This window comes from Chaetomium fimeti (genome assembly GCF_033439085.1).
Source record: "Chaetomium fimeti strain CBS 168.71 chromosome Unknown B0H64scaffold_6, whole genome shotgun sequence".
Lineage (NCBI taxonomy): Eukaryota > Fungi > Ascomycota > Sordariomycetes > Sordariales > Chaetomiaceae > Chaetomium > Chaetomium fimeti.
Window position 1 is genome coordinate 2,259,745 of NW_026944334.1, and position 21,250 is coordinate 2,280,994.

Genomic DNA, 21,250 nt, shown 5'->3' on the forward strand with positions numbered 1-21,250 from the left:
GTGAGCTTTCATGAGCGTGGCCTGCATGGCTCGAGGAACATGGCTTGATGATCGAGTTCCGACAATTGGCCGTCGTAGAGCTCGTATTATATCCCGCGCCGCCGTTGCCACCACGGCAGACGATGAGCATGGCAGAACTCCCGTGGATAGGAACAAATTCGAATACTTGGCAGACAACGGGAATCCCGGGGGCAGGACAGAGTTTTACGTGTCGAAGGAATAATTTCACCTCATGAGACGATGTGAATACTTTCAAGCCTAGGAAACCGTCGATGGGAGTGAGAATCGGCTGTTAATTAGGTACGTAGTCTATGATAAATGCGATGGTACCCCTCATCGCCGTTTGGCTGGACGAGATCCAGTCCTCTGCAGGGATGCGAACCAACTATTACACAGTACATCCCGATAGTATGGCACGTCCCCGTTCAAAACCGGCCAGCAGGATCCGGAACCATATCCCTCGAAGAGATGATATCGCGAGCCAGCTGCGTAAGGGTCTTCCACCTTGCCGCGACAGGGTCCCCAGCGTCGTCATCGACCTTCTCAAGGTCTTCACCCTTCCCCCCAAAGCGCGGCCACACATGCACATAGGTCCCAATCGAGTGCCGGGTCATGTCCTGGAACAGCTCGCGCATCTTATCCCGCGACTTGATGGCCCGGAGCGCGGCAACATTGACGAGGTTCCCGTCGTCCCACTCCTGCCGGCCCAGCTCATGCATGCGGATGGCCGCCATGCGCACGATGTGGATCATGAGCGCCGCGAGGCCCGCCGCCAGCGCCGTGGCGATAGACGAGCCCGTCTCGAGCGACGCCATCCGCGCGTCCAGGTCGCCGTCGAATATCCCGCGCACTTTATGGCCGGGGAGGGTGTAGTCGACGACGTTCAGGCCTCCCACCTTGGGCCACGGCTGGCCGTCGGCCTTGGCGGCGCCGATGCGGAACATGAAGGGCGCGCTGTCGCCGTGGCCGACCGGGTAGTACGAGTGCAGCTCGTCGCCGCTGATGCTGCCGACGTCGGGGCCCGAGCAGAAGACCAGCTTGTCCTTGACTACTTTGTTGAGGGCGACGAGGAGTCGGTCGACGTCCTTGGTGTTGTCCGACTGTCGCTTGATGCACCACGACATGGAGACGATGTCGAAGTTTTTGCTCTCGGTCGCGTGTTCTAGGGCCTGGTGTTGGGCAACGTGGGTTAGTTTATCCTCCCGCATAGACACACACATAGTTAGGTGGTAGGTAGGCTCGCGAGACTCACGTCGGCGGCACTCTTTGCCGTGGGGTGCATCAGACCGTCTTCGCCCAGCCTAGTGTCCAGCCGATAGGGCACAATCCTGGCATTCGGGCACACCCTCAGGATCATCCTGGCCATGAGGGTGCCGTGCCTGGTGGCGGAGCTGTAGTAGGGCACTGTTATATCAGGGAGGCCTTTGTTGGACTCGGTGCCGAAAGCCCGTCCCGGCTCCATGCGGACGCCAACGCGGTCGTCAAAGTCTACTCCATCGTCGATGAGGCAGATGCGCACCTCTTGCTTCAGCGCGTCCGGCAGGTGGTCGAATTTGGTCTGGTTAGGGTGAAGCTCGCGGATGCCCTGAGTGAAAAGGTCCATGATCTTGAGCCATTCATGCCCGTCCCTGTCTTTGCTACGCTCTTGCTTCGCCCCGTCCACCGGCTGCTGCTGGCTGGGGTCTTTGCTGGGATCTTGAAAACTGGCGGAAGCCATTTGCGGTTGTTCCGGAGGGTGCACCGTTATCGTGCGCCCTCCTTTCTGATCGGCTACCTTAGTCTCCGGATCTTCTCTTGCCGGGATGGAACTTTGGAGCAGCGTTACAAAGTCGGCGAGTTTCTTGTTCGTCCAACTCGTGGGCTCAAGATACTATATGTTTAGTTAGTGGGTGCCGTGCCAGTTCAAGGCCTGAAAAGAACCCCCCCCCCCTCCCCAAACGAAAAACACGAAAAAAGAACAAGAGAGCTAGAGAGAGGGGAGGAGAGGGCGAGAAAGAAACTTTGCGCCTCACCTTGGTCTGTCGAAGGTAGACGTCCGTAAGGTTCTCTAGGTTCGCCAGTCCGTCTCGTCCCCCCCAGGCCAGTAGCATGCCATTAAGGCCGCTCCACGTCAAATACAGCTTTCGCACCTTGGGGCAGGCTTCCTGGATTGTCTTGGGACAGAGATCGGGCTTTGTCCAGTCTAGAATGTCAATTTCAAAGTCCTTGAGCGCCGTGATGATAGCCCTGTCGGTGTGAGGGCAATGGCCGTCGTCCTGGACGCGGAGATAAATGATGTTCTTCACCCCCTTATCTTTACGAAGCCTGGAGAGCGCCGTAGGGTCAGCTAGTTGTACACTGTGCTGGGGACATAGAGATACAATCTTGACGTCTGTAAGAGGAAGGGCATGACACCGTTAAGGGGTCGGGTCGTCTGAGATTGAGCAAAACGAACCATTTGAAGAGTTTCACCATGTCTTTCCGACCGCACTCACGGTGGTCATCATCATCCCGGTCGGCTCGGGCATCCGTCGGCCTAATCACCAGGGATCCGACGGCGACAAACCGGAGTGCCGTATCGAAGTCGAGGTGTTTATAGCCCTTCTCTTTCAGAGCATCTTCGTGGAGTTCTGTCTTGCCCTCGTCTCTATGCAACAGGTTGAAATAAATCTCTCTAGCTGCTAGGCCTCCAGTAGTCAGCACAGTTTGACCACTTTGTTTGCAATTTATCACGCCCCTGGACGAAGATAACAAGCCACTTACTGTTTCGGCTGCCGCCGTAGAGAAATTCTGTTGCCGTTTCCTGCGTTCTCTCTTTACCCTCGGTCCGCTCCTCGAACGTGGACCGGAGATATCGCAACTTTAGCTCATTCGAAATCCTGTCGGCCGAGACTTTTGTCACGATGGCTCCGTCCTTGGGGCCTTGACTTTGTTTTGCCATGGAGCGAGCAGGGTGTACAGGAGGGAGGTTGGGTGTGTGCCCCTGTGAAGACCTAGGAGATTGTGGTGCAACTCTTCGGGCTACGTTCGCCAGTTGCTGTCTGGAACCTATATCTTTGCCATTAGCAAGCATTGTTATGGTGCCTGTTCCATCGCCCGCGAGCGTAGGATTGTGAGGTAGTCGAGGGTCGGCACCCGGAACTGGCATTGGGGCGTGCGAGTCACAATCGTTCAACTCTCCATCTCCCTGGTTGCTTGAACCGTCTTTGGCCTGATTCAACTTCTTCTTGTCGAGTCCCGTCTCGCTGCCCCGCGTTTGCCCCTCGCTCAACTGTTGCGGAGTAGGCTGTGGCAAGTCGGATGTTGTACGACGCATCCATCTCGCTGTCGTCCGCTGCGTTGGTGCCCCGCTTGACGTGGCTCCTGCAGGCCCAGTGTCCCGTTCTTTCGGTCGAGTGTCGAAGTGATGTCGGTACACGCTCAGATTTGCCACCTTCGTTCTCACATCTAGGGCCGAATCTCCGTGCTTGAGGAGGGCCTTTACTACGTCAAGCTGTGCTTCGGTACATCTTTCGTACTCGACCGCGAGGTGGAGTGGGGTGAGGCCAGCTTCATCTCGTCGACTCAAGACTTGATCCGTGACTTTCGAGATGAGTTCAACGGTAAGCTCGGTGCTGAGGCCCGTCTTGATCGCCAGGTGGATGCCGTTCGTAGTATCCTCCCGGTTTGCACCGAGGAGATTCACTAGGCTTCGGCGAACGTGTTTGCTCCGCAGGACGGTTCTGACGAACCCTTCGTTCTTATTCGAGATGGCGAGGGTGAGTGGCCGTTTTCCTTCACTCATATCTTCCATCCGTTCCTTGTGAAATTCCAGCAAGTGTTTCAAGAGCCATGGCCTTTGGGTACGATTCCAAGCTAACGAGTGGAGGATGTTCCCTTTTTCATTTGGCGGCTTTGCGGAAAAGAAGGCCTTGAACTCGTGTAGAAATTCACGCCGTCTGCCTTCATCGGTTCCAATCTCCTTGCCGTATGATTTGGAGAACAGCGTTATGCGGATCCGGTCCAGCGTATCCTGCCAATTTGTTACCACGTCCCCTTCTCCTTCCTCATCATCATCTTCTTCTTCATCTTCTTCCTCGTCCTCGTAGTCCTCAAGCCCATCCTCTTCAAGCTCCCCTTCTTCTCCCTCTCTCCCCTCCTCCCCGCCCCCCCGCTCCTCCATTAGTTCCCGTGCTTTTATCAGAACCTTTTGTTTCGTCGACGCAGCTTCAGTGGTCGCTAGAACCGACTGTGCACCGGCACCTGAAATTGACGGCATCAGGGCACTCGTAGGCAAGAGCGAAGATGGAAAATCAGATGCTGTAAAAGTGCTGCGAACAGACAAAAGGCGAGCCGGGCATGGGACTTTGGGATCGGGTGGTGAAAGAGAGTGTGACAATAGAGGCCTGGATTGCACTACATGCGTTGCCTATGGATGCGTGAAGGGCCGAAGGGGGAGGGAGGTGGAAAAGGGGGGGTCGGCTTGGTGGGTTGCACCGACTCAAGGCCGCAGATCACGCAGCCTCGAGGGGGGGTGGGAGACCTCGACCCCTTCTTGCATAATTATTGTGACCAATAATGGGATCCTTAGGTATTTCCGAGGTACCAAGACCAATGCACATGGACCTCCTTCGTTGGTTAATCCATCCCGGCCACCGAAGGAGGGTAGCGTTGCCGCGGTCCATCCATATTGAAGCCGCCTTCGATATCCTTGGGTTCATAGGGTCGTGCTTTTATTGAAAGCGTCCATACATGGTACTTAATGAGCATCGGATGCCCCGCGCAAGCTTGACTCTCCGTGCAGGATCCTTCGCTGGTCTCAACCTCGGTGGACATACCTCACGATCCTACAATCATCGTTCATAGCAAACTTAACACCACCCACTGAGGCAACCGCGAGGTCGGAAACGAGCAACATAACTATGGCAGAACAGCTGAATGAATCCAGGTCGCAAGGCATGGAAGATCTTCCAGCCTTCAGCATTCCTGTCGTCGAGGTGGTCAGCAAGACGTCCAATCTCCGCACTCAGAACAACCCCGGAGACCCCTGGCAGCGTGGCACGCTCACCGAGCGCGACAATAAACGAGTGGCTGTCAGTTGCGTCTGCAAGGACATTGTCCATGGCCTCTACGAGGAGAGAGTCAAGTCTTTCGCACAAGAGAACGGGGAGGAGGACAGCGACGATGACGACGGGGAGGAGGAGGAGCCGGAGCACTGCAGCCTTATCGTCCTGCACTTCCGCTTTGACCCGGTGGACCTGGGTAGGCGCATCAAAAAAGTGCAGACAACGCTCGAGTTCTCGGCCATGGACGGGCGGGACGATGCCCCCGTGGTCGACCGCATATCGGCGGACGGATTCTATTGGATCTACCCCACTTCCCAGAAAGAGATTATTACCTCAGGGGCCAGCGGCAAGGCTGGAGGTAAGGTCTTTGGAGCCGAGTTGGGTGGGGAGCTAAAGCGGGAGCGGGTGGTCGAAAGGGAGGTCTCGCACGCAGGGACGGTCAGGGGTGCCATCAGGACCCTTGGCGCCAACCAGTGGAAGCCGAACGCTGCAACGTGGACGCTGATGGAGAACACCGAGGACAGGTCGGGGGCTCCTATCAGTCTACGGGCCAGCATCCTTGTCAAGCGTAAGCCGGCGGTCGACTTCCAGGCGCACTTCTCGATGGAGGTCACACCGGATAATCTCACCCAGGCGCAGACCTGGTTCAAATCGCGGCCCAAGGACGACCCGGTACTATACAAGGTGGATAAGAAGCCTACGAATAAGCTGCACCACTACGTTAAGGAGACCATTGACGCCGAGAAGAAGAGGAAAATGGTCAACAACCTCGGCAAGCTGGACTTTGACGGCCGCGAGTTTACCGACATCACCTTCCGCACCGTGTGGCAGGATGCGGAGAAGAAGAAATGACCGGTCCAGAGGTAGGCAGTGTTGGTTCAGTTGGCTGCATGGGGTGCCTATTTTATATTGGAGCAATGGGGTCTGAGCGAATCGAAAGCCTTGTCTCTCGTTCTGTGTCACCATGACCTGCCCCCTGCCGAGGCCCTTTCTCAGAGCCTTGTCTCAGACCTCAACTTCCATTGGTGTGCCACGAGGACGTGCTGCTGCCCAGCATGCACTCGTACCATTTGTGGCTAGCTAGTGTTGAAGCGCCGGGCCGCGGCGCGACATGCATGAGACGGGCCTCATCCTCTCAGACCATCTGCCTCTACGGAGATAGGTACTTAGATGTACATACATGCAGGGAGGGTCAATGACCGCTTTTAAGGGCAGGCTTGGAAGGTCCACTTTACCGAGCCGTTCAAGGCGAGTTGGGTACCTCCCTACCTTTACACTCTTGTTCACCCCCAGGCTGCTTCGCGATGCGGGTAGGACAATGAGAGAATTCGATACGCCGACCGAGGTGTATGTTCCCGCGATTGCGGAAGTACTGTGCATGTAAACACCTCTCCTAAGGTCACCCAGGCCGTCCGGTCCCTTGTCGTTTACAACATTTCTCACTGTGCATTCCCCGAGCAGCGCTCTTCCACGCGAATATGGCTTCTTTTGGCCTCGAGACGTTGAACCCCCTGAGCACGGATGGGGATCCTGCTGCTCTCCTCGAGTAAGCCCCTGACAAAAGATGGCACCTGATGCTTGAATCGAGGCTCACTGCCTATCAACCAGCATTGTTGTCGTCCACGGACTCTACGGTAGTCAGGATCGCAGCTGGACCGACGTTGGATGGCAAAACCGGCTATCCTCTTTTCCCGTCAATTCCCGGCTCTCACTCTACCGTTATGATGTCTTTGCCTTCAACGGTGGGGTCCTCACGCGCAGCGGCGCAAGCTACGAGGCCACGAAGTTTCTCGACTCCCTGCTAGAGCTAAGAACGGAAGACTCGAAGGTAAGGTACCTTGGTGGTAGTGGCTTTGGTCCTGAATAAGCCCACGGGATGCTAATTCTGTGGCTGCCTTTCAGCGTATCGCCATTTCGTTTATCGGCCATGACATTGGGGGCTCCCTGATCAAAAGGGTAGGTGATCTCCTAGGTACCTACTACCTACTTATCTTGCCTGGCCCCGAAGATGAGGGCCATCGGACAGCACCGCGGCTGACTAGCAGTGGTAGGCCGCCATCTTGTCACAGCAGAAAAAGTACGAAGATATTTACATGTCGATCCACACACTGGTCAGTTCAAGCCGGTATTCTCTCCATCATGTAGACTGAAACAAGTGCTTACAAACTAGCAAGATGCTCCTCGGCTGTCCTCATAGCGGTCCCAAGTTGGAGATCCAGGCCGGATGTGCTGAGATTCTGATGTCTCATGATGGGACAATCTTCTCTGATGCATGGCGGTTGGCCGGACCTCTGGCGGAATGGGTTCTTGAAACGAACGACGGATTTGCGGAAACAAGGCTGCCAGCAATAGTCTTTATGATCAGCGTCGTCTCGTCGCATCCGGACCGCAGAGAAAGGGTAGGTTTAAGTATTACCCGCATCGACCAAACGTTTGTCTCTGTCTTGATCCAAGTCGACCTCGCTAATAATCATATCCTTGACTTGCTACCTGCTTAGGTCTTCCATCCGCTCGTTACATCCACGAACCTGCCGCTACATATGGAGAGGGTCGCGGCTCGCGAAACAGGCCACCGTGATTTGCTCATAGATTTCCCTGTACCTGATTCCGTATCCAGGGGTACGTTCTTTCCTGTACGCCCGATACCTCGGTCGCTGACGATGCTCTGTTAAACCTGGTAGCCTGGCATCTTTCCACGCACCGGCGCAGATTACTCGGATGGACGCCCCCGCGGTACCCTCTAGGGACCATGTTGGACCCGTCCATGACCAAAGATGACCCGCAGTGGGCCCTTGCTCGTGCGGATGTTCAACGGTGGATGACGGACGATGAGGCCGACCTTTGGCTCGTCCACAGCCCCGGCGAGACCCCGGCCGAGACAGCAGCGCGCCTGTACAGTTTGGTCGTGGAAACTTGGGGAGACCCGCTCAACGACCTGGCCGGGATAGGCATGGCTTTCATATTCGACCCAACCGATTGCCGGTATGATTCCGCGGAGGCGATGCTCTTCACGTGTCTGATCGAGTTTGGCTATCGGTGTCGCACTCCCGCGGCGACGACCGCCCTGGATGACGGTTTGAAGTGCCTCGATATATGCCGTAGTTTACGCATTGGAGATCTATATGCGGCCTTTATTGACATTCTAACCGAGTTTCTAGCCATGAGAAAAGCAGTGGGGAGCAAAGGTTCATATGTGATTGTGCTGGGAAATTTGGATGACACGATTCGGAACGGCAGCTGGCTATTTCGCGCACTTCTAGAGAGCATAACGGACTGCGATCTCAACCTCAAGGTGGTGATCACCAGTGCAGATCCTGAATCCCTCACTCCCCAGTCGGGACCCGTCAGGATATCTCGACCCGCGTGGGCCTCATCGTTCGGGGCGGTGCCCTCAAGCGAGAAGCACAGTGCTGCTAAGGGGGAAGGGGGAATGAACAACGAGCAAGACAGCAGGCCCGAGGAAAAGCAGTACGGGCGCATTTCACCCACGCCCGTCTTCACAGATGTCCTCACCTTGGTCCAGGGCAAGCCCCAGCTGCACAGCTGCATCGACACGCTGGTCCTGATGGGGCAATCTTGCGCAGATGACGCGAAATTATGGCAGTTGGTCACCAACTGGTTGAGGATCGGACATTTGCAACCCCCAGAAGAGGGCGAGTTGAGCGCCTCCCTGAGTGAGCTCGTACGGGCGACGCCAGAGAGGATATTCCAATCCATTCTCGCCTCAGTGCCTTCCCCGACCAGACCCTGGTTGACCCGCGCCCTGGGATACATCTTGTTCACATTTCGGCCGCTCACCCTCTCAGAGTTCTCGGATCTGGATGACCTGGAGCAGCCCGAGGGTATGGTTGAGAAGGAAATTGTGGAGAGAGACGGCCATGGGGTACTGTTGGTACAGCATCAAGAGGTCCGGCTCGCGCATCCCGGCCTTCGAAAGTACCTTAAGACGTCGCGGTACGGTGTGCTTGGAGGCTGGTTTCAGCTACCGTCAGAGCCCGTGATACACAAACGCCTTGCCGAGTCCTGCTTGAACTACCTGACGTGCACCTCAACACATCGCCTGAGGGAACATCGCACTTCAGAACTGGGAAGCTGGCACACGCCATTCGAGGGCCGGGACAACCTCTTGTCCTATGCGGTAAAATACTGGCTCCGGCATGCCATGCTTGCCGCCGAGGAACCAGTGTTTGAAACAGAGGCCTGCAAGCGCTTCATGGCTGACGAGAACGCGTTTCGGCAGTGGACCGTCCTGTACCAGGCATTGTCACCACCCCCGGCAAGCCAACAGTCGGACACAACGCTAGCGGCGGACGCTCTATCGAGTCTCGCCATCTTTGCAGAGCATGGAGCCCAGAACCTGTTGGCCTGCACGATGGCAAAACACCAGAAGCTTGGGACACCTGGGCTCGAGGCTGCCTGCTTTGCCGCTTTGGTGGCAGCTGCTGGACAAGGCAACATCCAGATGGCCAAGGACATGAAACTCATGGAAAGCCTCCCGCCGGAGGGCGAGACGCTCGACCAGCTGATCCTGGCTGCGCTGGAAAGCGACGATGCGGATACGTTTACTGAGATCTTCGGCATGGCACGTCAATACCCCGAGAAGATCAGAGACATGGGCAATCTGCTTGCCCGAGCCGCATCTCTCGGCCGTACGGCAGCCATCAAAGACTTGCTCGGTATTCTCGGGCGTTCTAGAGGGACAGCTGTCGACACGTCGAATGGGTTGTCTGCATTGAGCTATGCCTGCCAGCGAGGCTTCGTCGGTGTGGTGGATCTATTGATCCGTGAAGGGGAGCCTAGTGTTCTTGCAGAACTTAGACAGGATGAAGCGAGCCCGATGCCGATTAAACTGGCTGTGAAGCTGAGACGACTGGATATTCTCAGCTCCCTGGTAGCATCCACGATCCCACAGCAGCTACGGGATTCCGAAGCCATCGCGTTGTACCGTTGGGTCATCAAGGAGTCCGGCCGGTATGGCCGGCGAAAGCCTATCCAGAGCGCGCTCGCTGATATCAAGCGCAAGCTAACGTTGGCATCTGACGGCTCCGTGGACGACACGGCTCCCGGACCAACCGAGGGCGATGGCACCGCCGACATGGTGGATTACTTACCACGACATATTATCGGCTGTCAAGAGTACGGCGAGGCCGTCAAAGATGCGATCGGGAATTGGAAATGGAAACACTCCTATGACCTCGTGGACCTCCTCACTCGGGCGGCCAAGGATAGACTCCGTGAAGATGAATTCGCGTCTGTTTTTGCGGAATGGATGGAAGAGGCCGGTAAAGGTAGGGTGCTCAGAGTTGTCAAGTTGGTCTTCGAGAACGGGGCGAAATCGCCATGGGCAACGACCGAGGCTTTGACATCTGCCGCGACCAAGGCGTTCTGGGCGGCGCTAGGTCGGAGTGACAAGGGGGTTTCTTGCATCCGTTACCTCGTCGAGAAAGGAGCCGATATTGCGAGCAGAGGTCCTGATCTCCGGACACCGCTATTCGCAGCAGCCTATTCTGGCTCGGTCAAGGTGGTCGAGACTCTTATCGCGGCCCAGGTAGACGTCAACGCCAAGGGGGACAACGATTGGTATCCCCTCCACGCGTGCTACGACAATGCTGACATCACGCGCATGCTGGTTGCGAAGCACGCTGACGTTAACAAGCTCACCGAGGACAACTCGTCATTGCCAGCCCTCGCCTTTGCCGTACGGTGGCAAAACAGCAAAGTCGTCGACGAGTTGTTGAAGGGGAATCCTAGCCGCCAAACCCTCGAGGCTAGCCTAGAGGAGGCGTTCATAAGACATGAGCCCCAGATGGTGGAGAAGCTGATACCGTATTGCCCGGACCCTTCCTATCTACGGGATAGGAATATGGTCTTGTATAGTCAGGTCTGGTGGCCCAATCCGAAGTTGCTCGAGCGGCTGCTAAATTACCCGTACCGAATGGACCCGAATAAGGAAGACCGGAACGGCCGCGCGGCGCTCCACTACATATCGCAGAATACGAGCGTTGACATTATCGAGATGCTAGTTACATGCGGCGGCGATATAGAAGCAACCGACAAGAGTCGGGAAACGCCGCTCACCGGAGCTATACAGCGTTCCAACTGGGAAGCTGTGCGGTACCTCGTCGAGGAGTGCGGCGCCCTTGTCACCAAGGGCGGCGGCTTCTACGGCAGTCCTCTTCAAGTGGCGTGCCGCTGGGGCACGCTGGATATTGTCAAGCTGCTGTACGCCAGGGCGGATCCCGCCGAGGTCGACCAGAGTGAACGCCGGGTCTCGGGCACATCTCTACAGGCGGCCCTGCAGCGGACGGAGGAGACGGATGACAAGCAGGCTATCGTCAGGTTCCTTGTCGAGGAAACTAAGGCAAATGTCAACCTGGCCAGCCCCTTCTGGGGTGGTGCGTTGCACCTGGCCTGCCTCACGTCGACGCCCGACACAATGCGCCTGCTCCTTCGCCACGGCGCCGTCGTTGACGTTAGAGATCACGTCGATCGCACCCCGCTCCACTTTGCCCTCTACCGCACGCGGGAGCATGTCGAACTGCTTCTCGATAAAGGGGCTAACCTGGATGCGGTCGATATCTTGAACCGCAATGCGTTGCACATGGCCGTGCTTAGCGGGCGATTGGATCTCGTCCGGTTTGTGCTGAGCGAACGGCCCAACTTTGTGGTAGGTCGTCCCCAGTCCCATCCCTCCCTCCCTGGAGGCGTTACAGATGGCTGACATGAATGGAACATACAGAATCAAAAAGACGCCCATGGGTGGACACCGCTGCTCTGGGCGTTGCGGGTTTCGGAATTATGGGGGGTTGAAAAGGGCGACAGGAAGGCCATTATCAAGGAACTCCTTGATAACGGGGGGCAACGTGTGGTGCGCGGTCAGGGCGTGGACCGAAGCTGGACGCCTCTGGCGCTCGCAGCATACCACAGCCTGGACGAGGACGTCGCTGAGCTCTTGATTCCCACAGATGAAGACCGGGCGAACATGAGCGACGAAGAGCGCGAGTGGTATGGGCCCGCATGCAAACAAATAGTGCAGAGCTGACAATCTTGGACAGGGACTGGGAGTCTCGCCGCGGCAAGCGAGGTCTCCCGGATAGCCCCGGCTTCTGCGATCATTGTTTATTGGTAAGGGTTTCCCTTATGCAGGAATGTAGCCATGTTTGCGCAGAACGAGCTCGATGAGCGGGAGAGCCTTTTACTCAAGTAATTAAAGGCTGAACTGAGCTAACCGCTAAGCAGAGTCTTCACGGTTCATATTACGGATGTCTGGATAACATGTGCTCCGCGGCCTTCTGCTTTAGTTGCTATCTGTCGCGGCACAAAGTTCACCCAAACGGCGCGGAACATGAATTTGAACTTAGGGGAAAGGAGGAGACAGTAGGAGACCAGCCTGAGGCAAATGACAAGGGCAAACCGGTAGAGTTGGCTGGTGACGGCGATGTTCCTGAAGCTCTCTTGGACGGCGACGAGGCCGAAGAGGAAGAAGAGGAAGAGGAAGAAGAAGAGGAGGAGGAGGAGGAGAGCGAAGGAGCAGGGAGTAGTGCCGACGGGACCGACAGCGCGCGGGATGGCTGAAGGTTGAAACTGAATAAAGTTACCTCTACTCGCTTCATCAAAGTATGATGTGATGCCGTGGCCATGATCAACGTGGCTCGGAAATCCTGAAATAACATGCCATCTATCACATCCCGAAAGAAAAAGGGCTAACCTAACCGTTATCACCATCCCCATTTTGTCAATTTCAAAAACACCGATGCCGCCCGGCTTTAGAGGAATAACGAAAAATATAGAAAAAAGAAGAAACCTCGACCCATTCACCACCCATCCCCCTACTTCCCTTCCCCAACTGCCCTACGAAGTCCTAATAACAGGCACCACCGCCTTCTCCCCCTCTCCCCCTTCCCCATCCGCCTCCCCAAACACAGTCTTATGTTCAAACTCCAAAAACCCCTGCAGCACCGCCACCTCATCCCGATACGCCATCGCCACCGTCGTCTTGGACACCACCCGCGCGATGGGCTCCCCGCCGGTCTGCCACACCGATGGGATAAAAAAGTGCCGTGCGTACGACTTGCTCGCGGCCAGGTTCTTGAGACTTATCGAGCACACCCACCCGCGCCCGCTCATGAAGAACAGGTTGGACCGGCAGATGCCCAGGACGGATTTGATGTCGGCCAGCAGCTGGCGCGAAGTGCAGGTGACTTGTAGCTTGGTGGTGGTGGCGGGGTCGAGGTTGGATAGGTCGAGGGTGAGGAACCCGGTTTGGGAGGAGTTGGGGATTGTGGTGGTTTGGACGAGGGTCGCCATGCCTGGGCGTGAGTGCCATTCGTCCGTTAAACTGACGGGTGTTGAGGCGAGTTCGGGGGGCAGGTCGATTGTGATGCCCTGCTCTGGTGTTTCGCGGGCGAGGTCCTCCCAGCGGAAGACGTGGAGGACTTCGCTTTCGTGCTCGAAGAGGAGGAGGCGGGTCGGGTCGGTCGGGTGCGGCAGCCAGCGCGCTGTGTTTTGAGAGTGGGTTGATTGTATGGTGCAGTTTGTCTCGCCGGGGACGTGGACTTCCTCACCGGATTGGGTGGAGATGAGGAAGGCGGACGCGTCGGGATTGATGAATGCCTGTAGGACCGCGTCTGAGGCGCGGAAGTCGAGAATGTGCTCGAATTTCCGGAGCTGGAGTTGCTGCTGCTGCTTTTGCACGGCTGTCGTGGCAGTCGTGGACGATGGCAGCGTCAACCGCGTAGCGATGCACCGCCGCGAAGCATCCACGCTGAAGAGCACCTTGCCCTTTGCGTTCCACTCGAGATGACGAATGTCCACCATGCGGGCATGGAACTGGAACTCGGTCAACACCTTGCCCGAGCTGATGTCGTGCACCGTGATGGAGCCCTCCTCGCGCCCGCAAAACACGAAATTAGAGTCACCCGCCTGCGTCATGATCGTGATGGCCTTGTTACCCTCAAAGCTTCGCGTGCATACCAAGTTCGACGCGGGCATCAGGTAGTCGTCAGCCTCCTCACTCGAGCTGTCGTCCGCCAAGTTCTTCTTGATGAGCACCGCCGGCTCCCAGACGTTGCAGGTATTACCCCTGAGGTCAAAGAAACGCAGACTGTTTGAGGCAAACACGATGCCCATGATGCGCTCCTCGAGCGACTGGATCCGACACAACAGCCGCAGCCCGTCAAAGGCAAACAGCGAGATGACACACTCGCTGTCTCCCGCGGCCAGGGTATGCCCGTCTGGAGACGCCGCCAGCGTGTGCGCGTTCAGGTGATACGCATGCTTCTGCTGCAGCGTCCACGGATCGAGCGTTACCAGATCTCCATCCTGGTACGCCACGGCCATCAGATTCTGCTCCGCGTTCTCATTGAACGCAACATCGAGCACCTGCGGCGGCAGGCCACCATCCTCATACCCCTCTTTCTCGAACGGCTCAACCCTCTCATCACTCTCATAATACGACAACCTCAGATGCGAGCTGCGATACGCAATGGCGGCAATCCCCAGCATCGGACTGATCCTGACCAGCACCGGCACAGTCCTCTTCTGCTGCTGCTGGCGCTCCAGCCCGCCATCCGAGTCCGAATCAGACGTCTCCTCCTCCACAATCTCCAGCGCGTCCATCCGCGCCCCATTCTTCGCCCGGAACACATACACCTCCCCATTCCTCAACGGCACGTACAGCTTCGCATCATCGGGGCTAAACCGGAACGAGAGCGGCTGCTCCGGCACGACCGTCTCCCACAGCAGCGCCTGCCTGGGGCCCCAGACCTTGAGCGACTTGAGCCCGCCCGAGACCAGCACCCCGGTGATGTTACCGTTAGCGAGCCGGCGCACGGGCTCGCCGTGGTGGATGGTGTTGAGCAGCTCAAAGGTGCTCTGCCGGTACACCTTGATGGCGCCGTCGGCGAGGCCGATGGCGAAGAACTGGTCGGCGCAGGCGATGGACATGACGCGCGACGAGAAGGTGAAGGACGACAGGCGCTCGTCCCAGTCGTTGTTGAAGGTGCAGAGTACCTTCTGCTTGAATTGCCGCGCGAACTTCCAGTGGATGATGCTGGACTTTGGGCAGAGGAGAGGGATGAGCGAGTAGATGGTGGAGGGGGTGTTGACCAGGTTCGGGCCGTAGATGGCCGATAGCCGGACGAGGTCGTCGACGAAGCGGGATGTGAGCTGGTAATCAGAGTCTAAGGGGGATGAGGTTGTCACTTGGCGGGAGAGGTACGCTTTGAGGTTCTGGATGGTACGGGTCAGCAGGGAGAGGCGGCCTGTTTTGGCTGCACGCTCGATCCAGGTGAGAACGTTGGACGAAACGAAAGTACCGAGGAGAGGGAGGAGTTGGAGGGTGGACTCGGAGGGGGAGCAATGGGCTAAGTGGTAGGAGAAGTTCGTGGCGGCGTAGTCGTCGAACACGGCTGCGCTGCTGTTGGGGTCAGCTTTTGAGGAGGCGGCTGGGCCGCGGCGGGTGCGAGGAGGATTGAAGTTGCGTCCGTTAAGATGTTGTAGACAGAGCTCAGCGATGCGCGCGTGGGACCATGAGCGGGGGATGTAATAGTCGGATTGCTCGCCGGTCAGGAACTCTTTGACAGTTTGGTGCATGACCTGCACGAAGCCGTTGTCAACCGTGATGAGATTGCCGCAAATCTGAGAGAATCTATCGGCAGTGCGCAAGGTTTGGTTGATATCCAGGCGCACCACCTCCCTCAACTCTTCAGTCGTCAGGGGCTTCCGTGCACATACGACCCATTTTAGGACGCAGTGGGCAAGGTCGGCGTTGGGCGATTCGACAATAGTTTGCAGAATGCCGCTGTACATGCCGCTCATCTCGGTGGGAACCTGGTCAAGGGTCTTGCGCATGGCTTCGATGCTGTGGGCTTCATCTAGGCGCGTCATGATCAGGGAGGCCCAGAGGAAGATGCCGTTCGACTTTTCGATAATCTCCGCCACCAGATCGCCCTCCTCCTCGTTAAAGTCCTGGATAATGGTAGGCGACAGCCGCGATCTGACAAACGCGTCAATGTCTCGGAGCGACTCGGCCTGGCCGGTGTGCATTTCTACTCTCATGATCCTCTCCTGGTTTAGTAAACGCTCGACATGGCCGTTGGGGCGGCTAGTAATGAAAATTCTCAGTGGGACATTCGGTTCGATCCTCGAAAACATCGACATAAGCGTGGTCAAAAGCCGCGCTTGGCACTCATCCAGGGCGTCGATGACCCAGTACTGTGGCTGCGAGAGGGCCATCTTGAAGATACGCCCCAAGAAGATGTTGTTCCAAACCATTATATGGTCGCTGTGGCTGTCGATGGTCTCGCCCTCTTCCATCATGGCCAGGAAGGTGTGCCGAACCTGAAAGTTGGACTCTGCCATCTGTAGCGCCATGGATAAGAGAAACTGCGTGAGGCTAGGTTTCTCATTGTTTTTGAAGAAAAAGTAGGCGCAATCAAGGTTGAAGGACTCGAGATACCTAATAACGTGCCCGGAAGCCACCGACTTACCGGAACCGGGGGGGCCGTTGAGCCACAGGAACCGGGGTGTTTTCTTTGGCGGGCCGGAAGTGATGGCTTTGATTGAAGCGTTGGTGTCCATGAGGTCGCACTCAAGCCAGTCGTGAAAGGCACCATGGGAGGTTAGCCACTCGCAGGATCCCAGGTGTAGCTTATCAAGCATTCTAATGAAGTCGCCGTCCGGGCGTTCTGCTACATCGAAGGCTTGGGCGATTTGCTTCATCTGGGCTCGGTGGCTTTCGAATTTATCTGCGGTGTCTACAGCTGTTAGACGTGACCTGGACTGCTGTAACTTTTGGACTTACAGCTCTTTTCTATTTCCTCAATCGTCGTGTTGAAGCAGCGAAGTAGAATGTTGTAATTCGGATCATCGACAGAATCGAATTTGACAAGGCGGCGGTGATTCGCTTGCAAGTATTGGGTATGTTCGCCGGGAAGTCCTGGCCAGCGGTTAGCATAGTCGACAGCTTTATAAAGTCGTAAGGCTTACCCATAATAGCTGAATCCTTCTCAACAATCATAGTGTTTGCCGGACCGGTAGAAGTTGGGATCCCCTCAAAGAAGGACCAGAGCCCAACGTCGTTGCAAACGTGTCGGAATTCATCATTGATGGCCTGGTCCGTCAGCGGTTGACGCGGGACTTGGTGAAATGGGGGGCATACGTACCTGGAGAGTTCCTGATCCTGGTATTAGCTCTTTGACAAAAGCCTTTGACCCAGAGCCTATGGACATGGAGATTAAGGTGGTCACGAAGGCGCTTGAGTCGGCACCCCGATGTGGAGTCCCAAGGAAGTATAGGCTGTGAATTCTGCTTGCAATATCCGCGTAAATCGGGTCTCTTCTCGCAAGGAGGTACGCCTGTCACAGGTTAGACGATCTCTAGGTGGTTACGCAGGTATCATGCACATACCTTTTTGACCACCAACCCACCCATGCTGTGGGCAACAAGCACGATAGGAGTCTAGAACAACGTTAGCATAACCATTCGTTAGGGGATGGCGCATCTGGCGGCTACTCACATTCCCATTTTTCTTCAGGTTCGGTGAGTTATACAAATCTGCCAGCAAAGCCTGACCGTAATCGTGCATCGTCAAGGTGCTTTGTTGCGATTTTGTCCAATCTGAATCGTAACCGAAGCTGTGGATGCGAACGTGCCGGAAGCCGGCCTCGGACGGCAGCCATTCTTTCGGCCAAAAGGTGGATGGGTCCGATGAGGCACTCCACGACCTCCTCGAGCCTCCGTTTAAGCCATGGACCTAGGAGGGAATGGTCAGTTGTGCCCTGAAGAGGTGCCAGTGAGGGACATACAAAAATGAAATCCACGCGTGGCTCTGAAGGCTCATGTAAAAGCGTTAGCCCTAGCGCCCCTTTCACACCTTCCGGGGACTGGGACGCCTTGGAACGAGCTGGCGATGTTGCTCGCCTGAGGCTCTGCAATCTGCCGCGGAGACTGCTCGGGGATGGTTGACGGTCCTGATCCGCCGGTACCATGAGGGTAGGGGCTCCCAGTCTGGCCCTGTCTGATGGGTCCCATGTCGCCGACGACTGCATTTTCATGTTAGATGAAGTCTACACTCAAGGTAAGAGAGATTTGCCCACTCGAATCGACATGTTACCCCCTGGTGCTACTCGTCTAGTGCTGGGCAATCAAAAGGTGGGGCTGTCGCGGTACTAAGAGAGGACAATCATGGGATAGGTAGGTAGGTAGGTCTTTACCAACCAGCGAACTGTGTTTCCCGGGACGAAGCAGATGTGTTTGGGATTTTCGGGACAGCAATGTCAGTTGAGGTATGACTTTCAGAAAGATGAAGTCGGCGAAAAAGGAGAACAGATGGAAACGGGATGTGGGGAGTCAAGGCTCTACATGGTGGCGGGCTGACGAGCAAGGCCGAGGTAGCCGGTGCAAGTGGCATCTTGTGGTCGATACATGGCGAGATTTGGTGTTTGAGGCCGTCTCGGTGCGGGAAGTCTGAAGTCCGCTTGGCCATGGTTCGGGGCTATGTCGTCTGTTGCGGTTGGAGGGTGGACACCTCGTTTGCTGAGTCTGTACCAGCCCCTGCGTACGGCGACATGGTCACAATGAGTTAAGATGCATCACCATTGCGTCTTGAAACGGCGGCCTGGTCGTGACCCGGGCCTCGAGTGCAGCTGTGCCGGGCGGGGCGGACTGCCCGCTGACCTGTGCCATAATACGGGTCCATTTCCTCTCGGGTGTTTGTGTACGACAGTGTGGAGAAACGAGATGAGATGGTAAGTTGATTCGCTGATTTCCAGTCAATCATTGCAGAGAACAATCGGGGTAATAATTGTTTATATTTGGCGGTTAGCTTTGGACCTAGAATCGGGATTGATGGGGGTTTCGGTTTCGAGGTTTTGGTGGGGAAATTTCTTCGTGTGTGCTTGAAAACTTCGAGATTGGAAAGCGCTCGCGTGTGGTGGTGCCTGCCTCCGTGCCTCGGGGCGTAATTAGAATTTAGAAAACTGAAACAAAACCACTGCACGAATGCCCCGGAGCTGCTCCTCGAGAATGGCGGAATAGTGAGGCCGCGACCCAAAACTCCTCAACTTCGAATTGACAAGGACACACAAAGTTCGTTCATTAATCATGACCAATATCACGCTTTTCGACATTGCATAATGGCTGCGGACTTGCGGTTGATTGGGCGACTTGAAACCAACGGCCAAGGTCGATGCAGGTGACCACCGAGTCCAGCTTGCAGCAGCCTGCGACCAGGGCGGGCTGATTCCCCGAAACAACCTCTTCAATTGGCCATCGTCCCAACCAGGCCCCCAAAGCCCCCAAGTGTCTTAGACCCAACAGCTCAGACGCAGACGGCACAGAAACATGCGGCATGCTTTGCTGTGCCACCCCAACGGGCACAAGGAGCACTTGGCCCCCCCTCCTCCCCGCTTAAATGTCCTGGGGGTCACCTGAGAACTTACTTGATCTGTTCCTTCGGTTTTACACCAGACCGAACTGGACCAGGTAGGACGCCGAACTCTGATCCACCATGGCCACCGACGCGAGAGATGTAGAGGAGAACCTGAAGCTTGACGAGAACCTCCTTGCCGGTATGTCTGCTCTGGTAACTCCCTACCTAGGTAGTTGTGCGAACCGCTGACCTTGGTCCGAACGAAGCCCTCCCAGAAGGCGGCGAGGTGGTTTCGGTCAAGCCGTCAGGGATGAGCGACTACTGCAACACCTACCGTATCGAGGTGAAGATGCCGGATGGCAGCTCCCAGGTCTTTTTTGAAAAGGAAGGATCGGGCGAGAGTGGCCGAGGATGCGTGGAATCGGCTTGGAGGTCCGAGTCTGCTGCCTACGAGTTCATTCCTGAGCATGTTCCGCGTCCAGTCGCCACGGGTACCTACAAGTCTCAGCAGGAAAAGTATTTCTTCCTCGCCGAATTTATCGACATGATCGAGGACGACATTCCCCGTGAGGATTCCTACATGGCCGCTATTGCCGCGCTTCACAGTCGTAGCATGGGCAAGTCGCCAACAGGCAATTTCGGATTTCCCGTCAACACGCGCTTCGGCGACCTCGAGCAGGACAACACCTGGTCGGCGAGCTGGGAGGAGTTTTGGACGAGGCAGATGAAGGACTTCCTCGATAAGGAAGATGCTGCCCACGATGGGGAACCACACGAGGAGCTTGACCGGCTGCGTCCGCTATTCTTCGACAAGGTATTGCCTCGATACTTGCGTCCACTCGAGAGCGACGGCCGTTCGGTAAAGCCGTGCTTGATCCATGCCGACCTCTGGCCGGGAAATGTCAAGTACAAGAGCGACGGCGAGACGGCGTGCGTCTATGATGCCTGTGCCATGTGGGCTCATAACGAAGGTGCGCTTGCCGAGATTTCCCTTCTATGTTAACCAACTGACCACATGTTGCACAGTCGACCTCGGCGTTTTTCGCAACCCGAGATACCCGCTCGGCAAACCGTACCTGAAAGAGTACTGGAGGCGCGTTCCGATTTCGGAGCCCGAGGAAGACGCTGACAGCCGGAACACCCTTTACATGCTCAGGGGCCAGATCTTGCTGTCCATTCTGTACCCCCACGACCCAAAGCTGCGGGAGATGTAGGAGTCTTCCAACTGTAAACCGGCCGAGATCGCTGCTAACATCTCTCAGTTTCGTGAGCAACATGCGCCTCTTGGTGGAGCGGGTACAAGAGGAGCAGGCTGCCCCAGTGCAGTTCCGGCTGTAGATTTGTTTTCTTGGTGGCTGGCGCTCAGTCGTGCTTCAAGTGCCTAAAGCGACGAGGTGTTCAAGGGTGACCGGATGGAGTATATCTAATTTAAAGGCAAACTATTTTCAAAATGGTTATTTCCCCCTATCATGTCACAGGTCGTGTTACAACAATTCGCCAGCAGCCCTATGCTGGTTCATGCAACGGCCCGTTGAATCTTATTTTTGCCACGATCCAGCACTAATTGTTCGGGCCGTAAAAGCTGCGTAACCCGGATCATGCATCAAGGCGCAAGAGGGGTGCGTACCCGATTCTGCACTTCCTGAAAGCGGCTCGGGTTCGGTAAGCCCCTCCGAAGCCCCCACGCAACGCGCTCGCCATGCAGGCGTTGGTGCAGATCATGCAGCTCTCCCAGATTGTCAACTGGGTCAGCCGTGTGATTCGTCTCGCAACCCTCACACCGCTTGCCCATGTCCCGGCAGATGCCGCATGTGCCGCTCCAACTGGTGGTCCGGCCCCCAACTAGCTGAGCTTT

The 21,250-nt window shown here is 56.3% G+C and overlaps 5 protein-coding genes across 5 annotated transcripts; 3 read left to right on the forward strand and 2 right to left on the reverse strand.

The window, feature by feature from the left end:
- Positions 1 to 273: 273 nt before the first annotated feature.
- Positions 274 to 4,124, reverse strand: B0H64DRAFT_404798 (uncharacterized protein). Its single transcript, XM_062804403.1, has 5 exons — positions 2,743 to 4,124; positions 2,435 to 2,660; positions 2,013 to 2,304; positions 1,253 to 1,870; positions 274 to 1,169 (listed from the first exon to the last, which is right to left on the reverse strand). Exons 1-5 carry the CDS (start codon positions 3,770 to 3,772, stop codon positions 426 to 428), a joined length of 2,910 nt encoding a protein of 969 aa, XP_062657049.1. The 5' UTR covers positions 3,773 to 4,124; the 3' UTR covers positions 274 to 425.
- Positions 4,125 to 4,548: 424 nt separating this feature from the next.
- B0H64DRAFT_404799 (uncharacterized protein) lies at positions 4,549 to 6,275 on the forward strand. The gene has a single exon (XM_062804404.1). The coding sequence runs from the start codon at positions 4,881 to 4,883 to the stop codon at positions 5,874 to 5,876; it is 996 nt and encodes a 331-aa protein (XP_062657050.1). The 5' UTR covers positions 4,549 to 4,880; the 3' UTR covers positions 5,877 to 6,275.
- B0H64DRAFT_404801 (uncharacterized protein) lies at positions 6,276 to 12,887 on the forward strand. Its single transcript, XM_062804405.1, has 11 exons — positions 6,276 to 6,404; positions 6,486 to 6,570; positions 6,633 to 6,852; positions 6,927 to 6,980; positions 7,076 to 7,135; positions 7,199 to 7,423; positions 7,523 to 7,643; positions 7,706 to 11,691; positions 11,764 to 12,029; positions 12,080 to 12,149; positions 12,264 to 12,887. Exons 1-11 carry the CDS (start codon positions 6,374 to 6,376, stop codon positions 12,597 to 12,599), a joined length of 5,454 nt encoding a protein of 1,817 aa, XP_062657051.1. The 5' UTR covers positions 6,276 to 6,373; the 3' UTR covers positions 12,600 to 12,887.
- B0H64DRAFT_326605 (uncharacterized protein) lies at positions 12,876 to 17,254 on the reverse strand (the record flags this gene model as incomplete). The annotated part of the gene is made up of 4 exons (XM_062800746.1): positions 12,876 to 16,780; positions 16,828 to 16,962; positions 17,013 to 17,136; positions 17,189 to 17,254. 4 exons carry the CDS (start codon positions 17,252 to 17,254, stop codon positions 12,876 to 12,878), a joined length of 4,230 nt encoding a protein of 1,409 aa, XP_062657052.1.
- A 1,991-nt stretch (positions 17,255 to 19,245) lies between these two features.
- B0H64DRAFT_404809 (Fructosamine kinase-domain-containing protein) lies at positions 19,246 to 20,823 on the forward strand. Its single transcript, XM_062804406.1, has 4 exons — positions 19,246 to 19,594; positions 19,662 to 20,366; positions 20,422 to 20,605; positions 20,658 to 20,823. Exons 1-4 carry the CDS (start codon positions 19,534 to 19,536, stop codon positions 20,731 to 20,733), a joined length of 1,026 nt encoding a protein of 341 aa, XP_062657053.1. The 5' UTR covers positions 19,246 to 19,533; the 3' UTR covers positions 20,734 to 20,823.
- The last annotated feature ends 427 nt before the right edge of the window (positions 20,824 to 21,250 follow it).

Coding starts and splice junctions, on each gene's coding strand:
- B0H64DRAFT_404798 (XM_062804403.1), bottom strand. CDS start 3,772: ATGGAAGATATGAGTGAAGGAAAACGGCCACTCACCCTCGCCATCTCG. Junction 1,871..2,012: donor TCTACCTTCGACAGACCAAG/GTGAGGCGCAAA, acceptor CTAAACATATAG/TATCTTGAGCCCACGAGTTG. Junction 1,170..1,252: donor CGGCAAAGAGTGCCGCCGAC/GTGAGTCTCGCG, acceptor GCCCAACACCAG/GCCCTAGAACACGCGACCGA.
- B0H64DRAFT_404799 (XM_062804404.1), top strand. CDS start 4,881: ATGGCAGAACAGCTGAATGAATCCAGGTCGCAAGGCATGGAAGATCTT.
- B0H64DRAFT_404801 (XM_062804405.1), top strand. CDS start 6,374: ATGTTCCCGCGATTGCGGAAGTACTGTGCAT. Junction 7,424..7,522: donor ATCCGGACCGCAGAGAAAGG/GTAGGTTTAAGT, acceptor CTACCTGCTTAG/GTCTTCCATCCGCTCGTTAC. Junction 11,692..11,763: donor GCGAACGGCCCAACTTTGTG/GTAGGTCGTCCC, acceptor TGGAACATACAG/AATCAAAAAGACGCCCATGG.
- B0H64DRAFT_404809 (XM_062804406.1), top strand. CDS start 19,534: ATGGCCACCGACGCGAGAGATGTAGAGGAGAACCTGAAGCTTGACGAG. Junction 20,367..20,421: donor CATGTGGGCTCATAACGAAG/GTGCGCTTGCCG, acceptor CATGTTGCACAG/TCGACCTCGGCGTTTTTCGC. Junction 20,606..20,657: donor GACCCAAAGCTGCGGGAGAT/GTAGGAGTCTTC, acceptor AACATCTCTCAG/TTTCGTGAGCAACATGCGCC.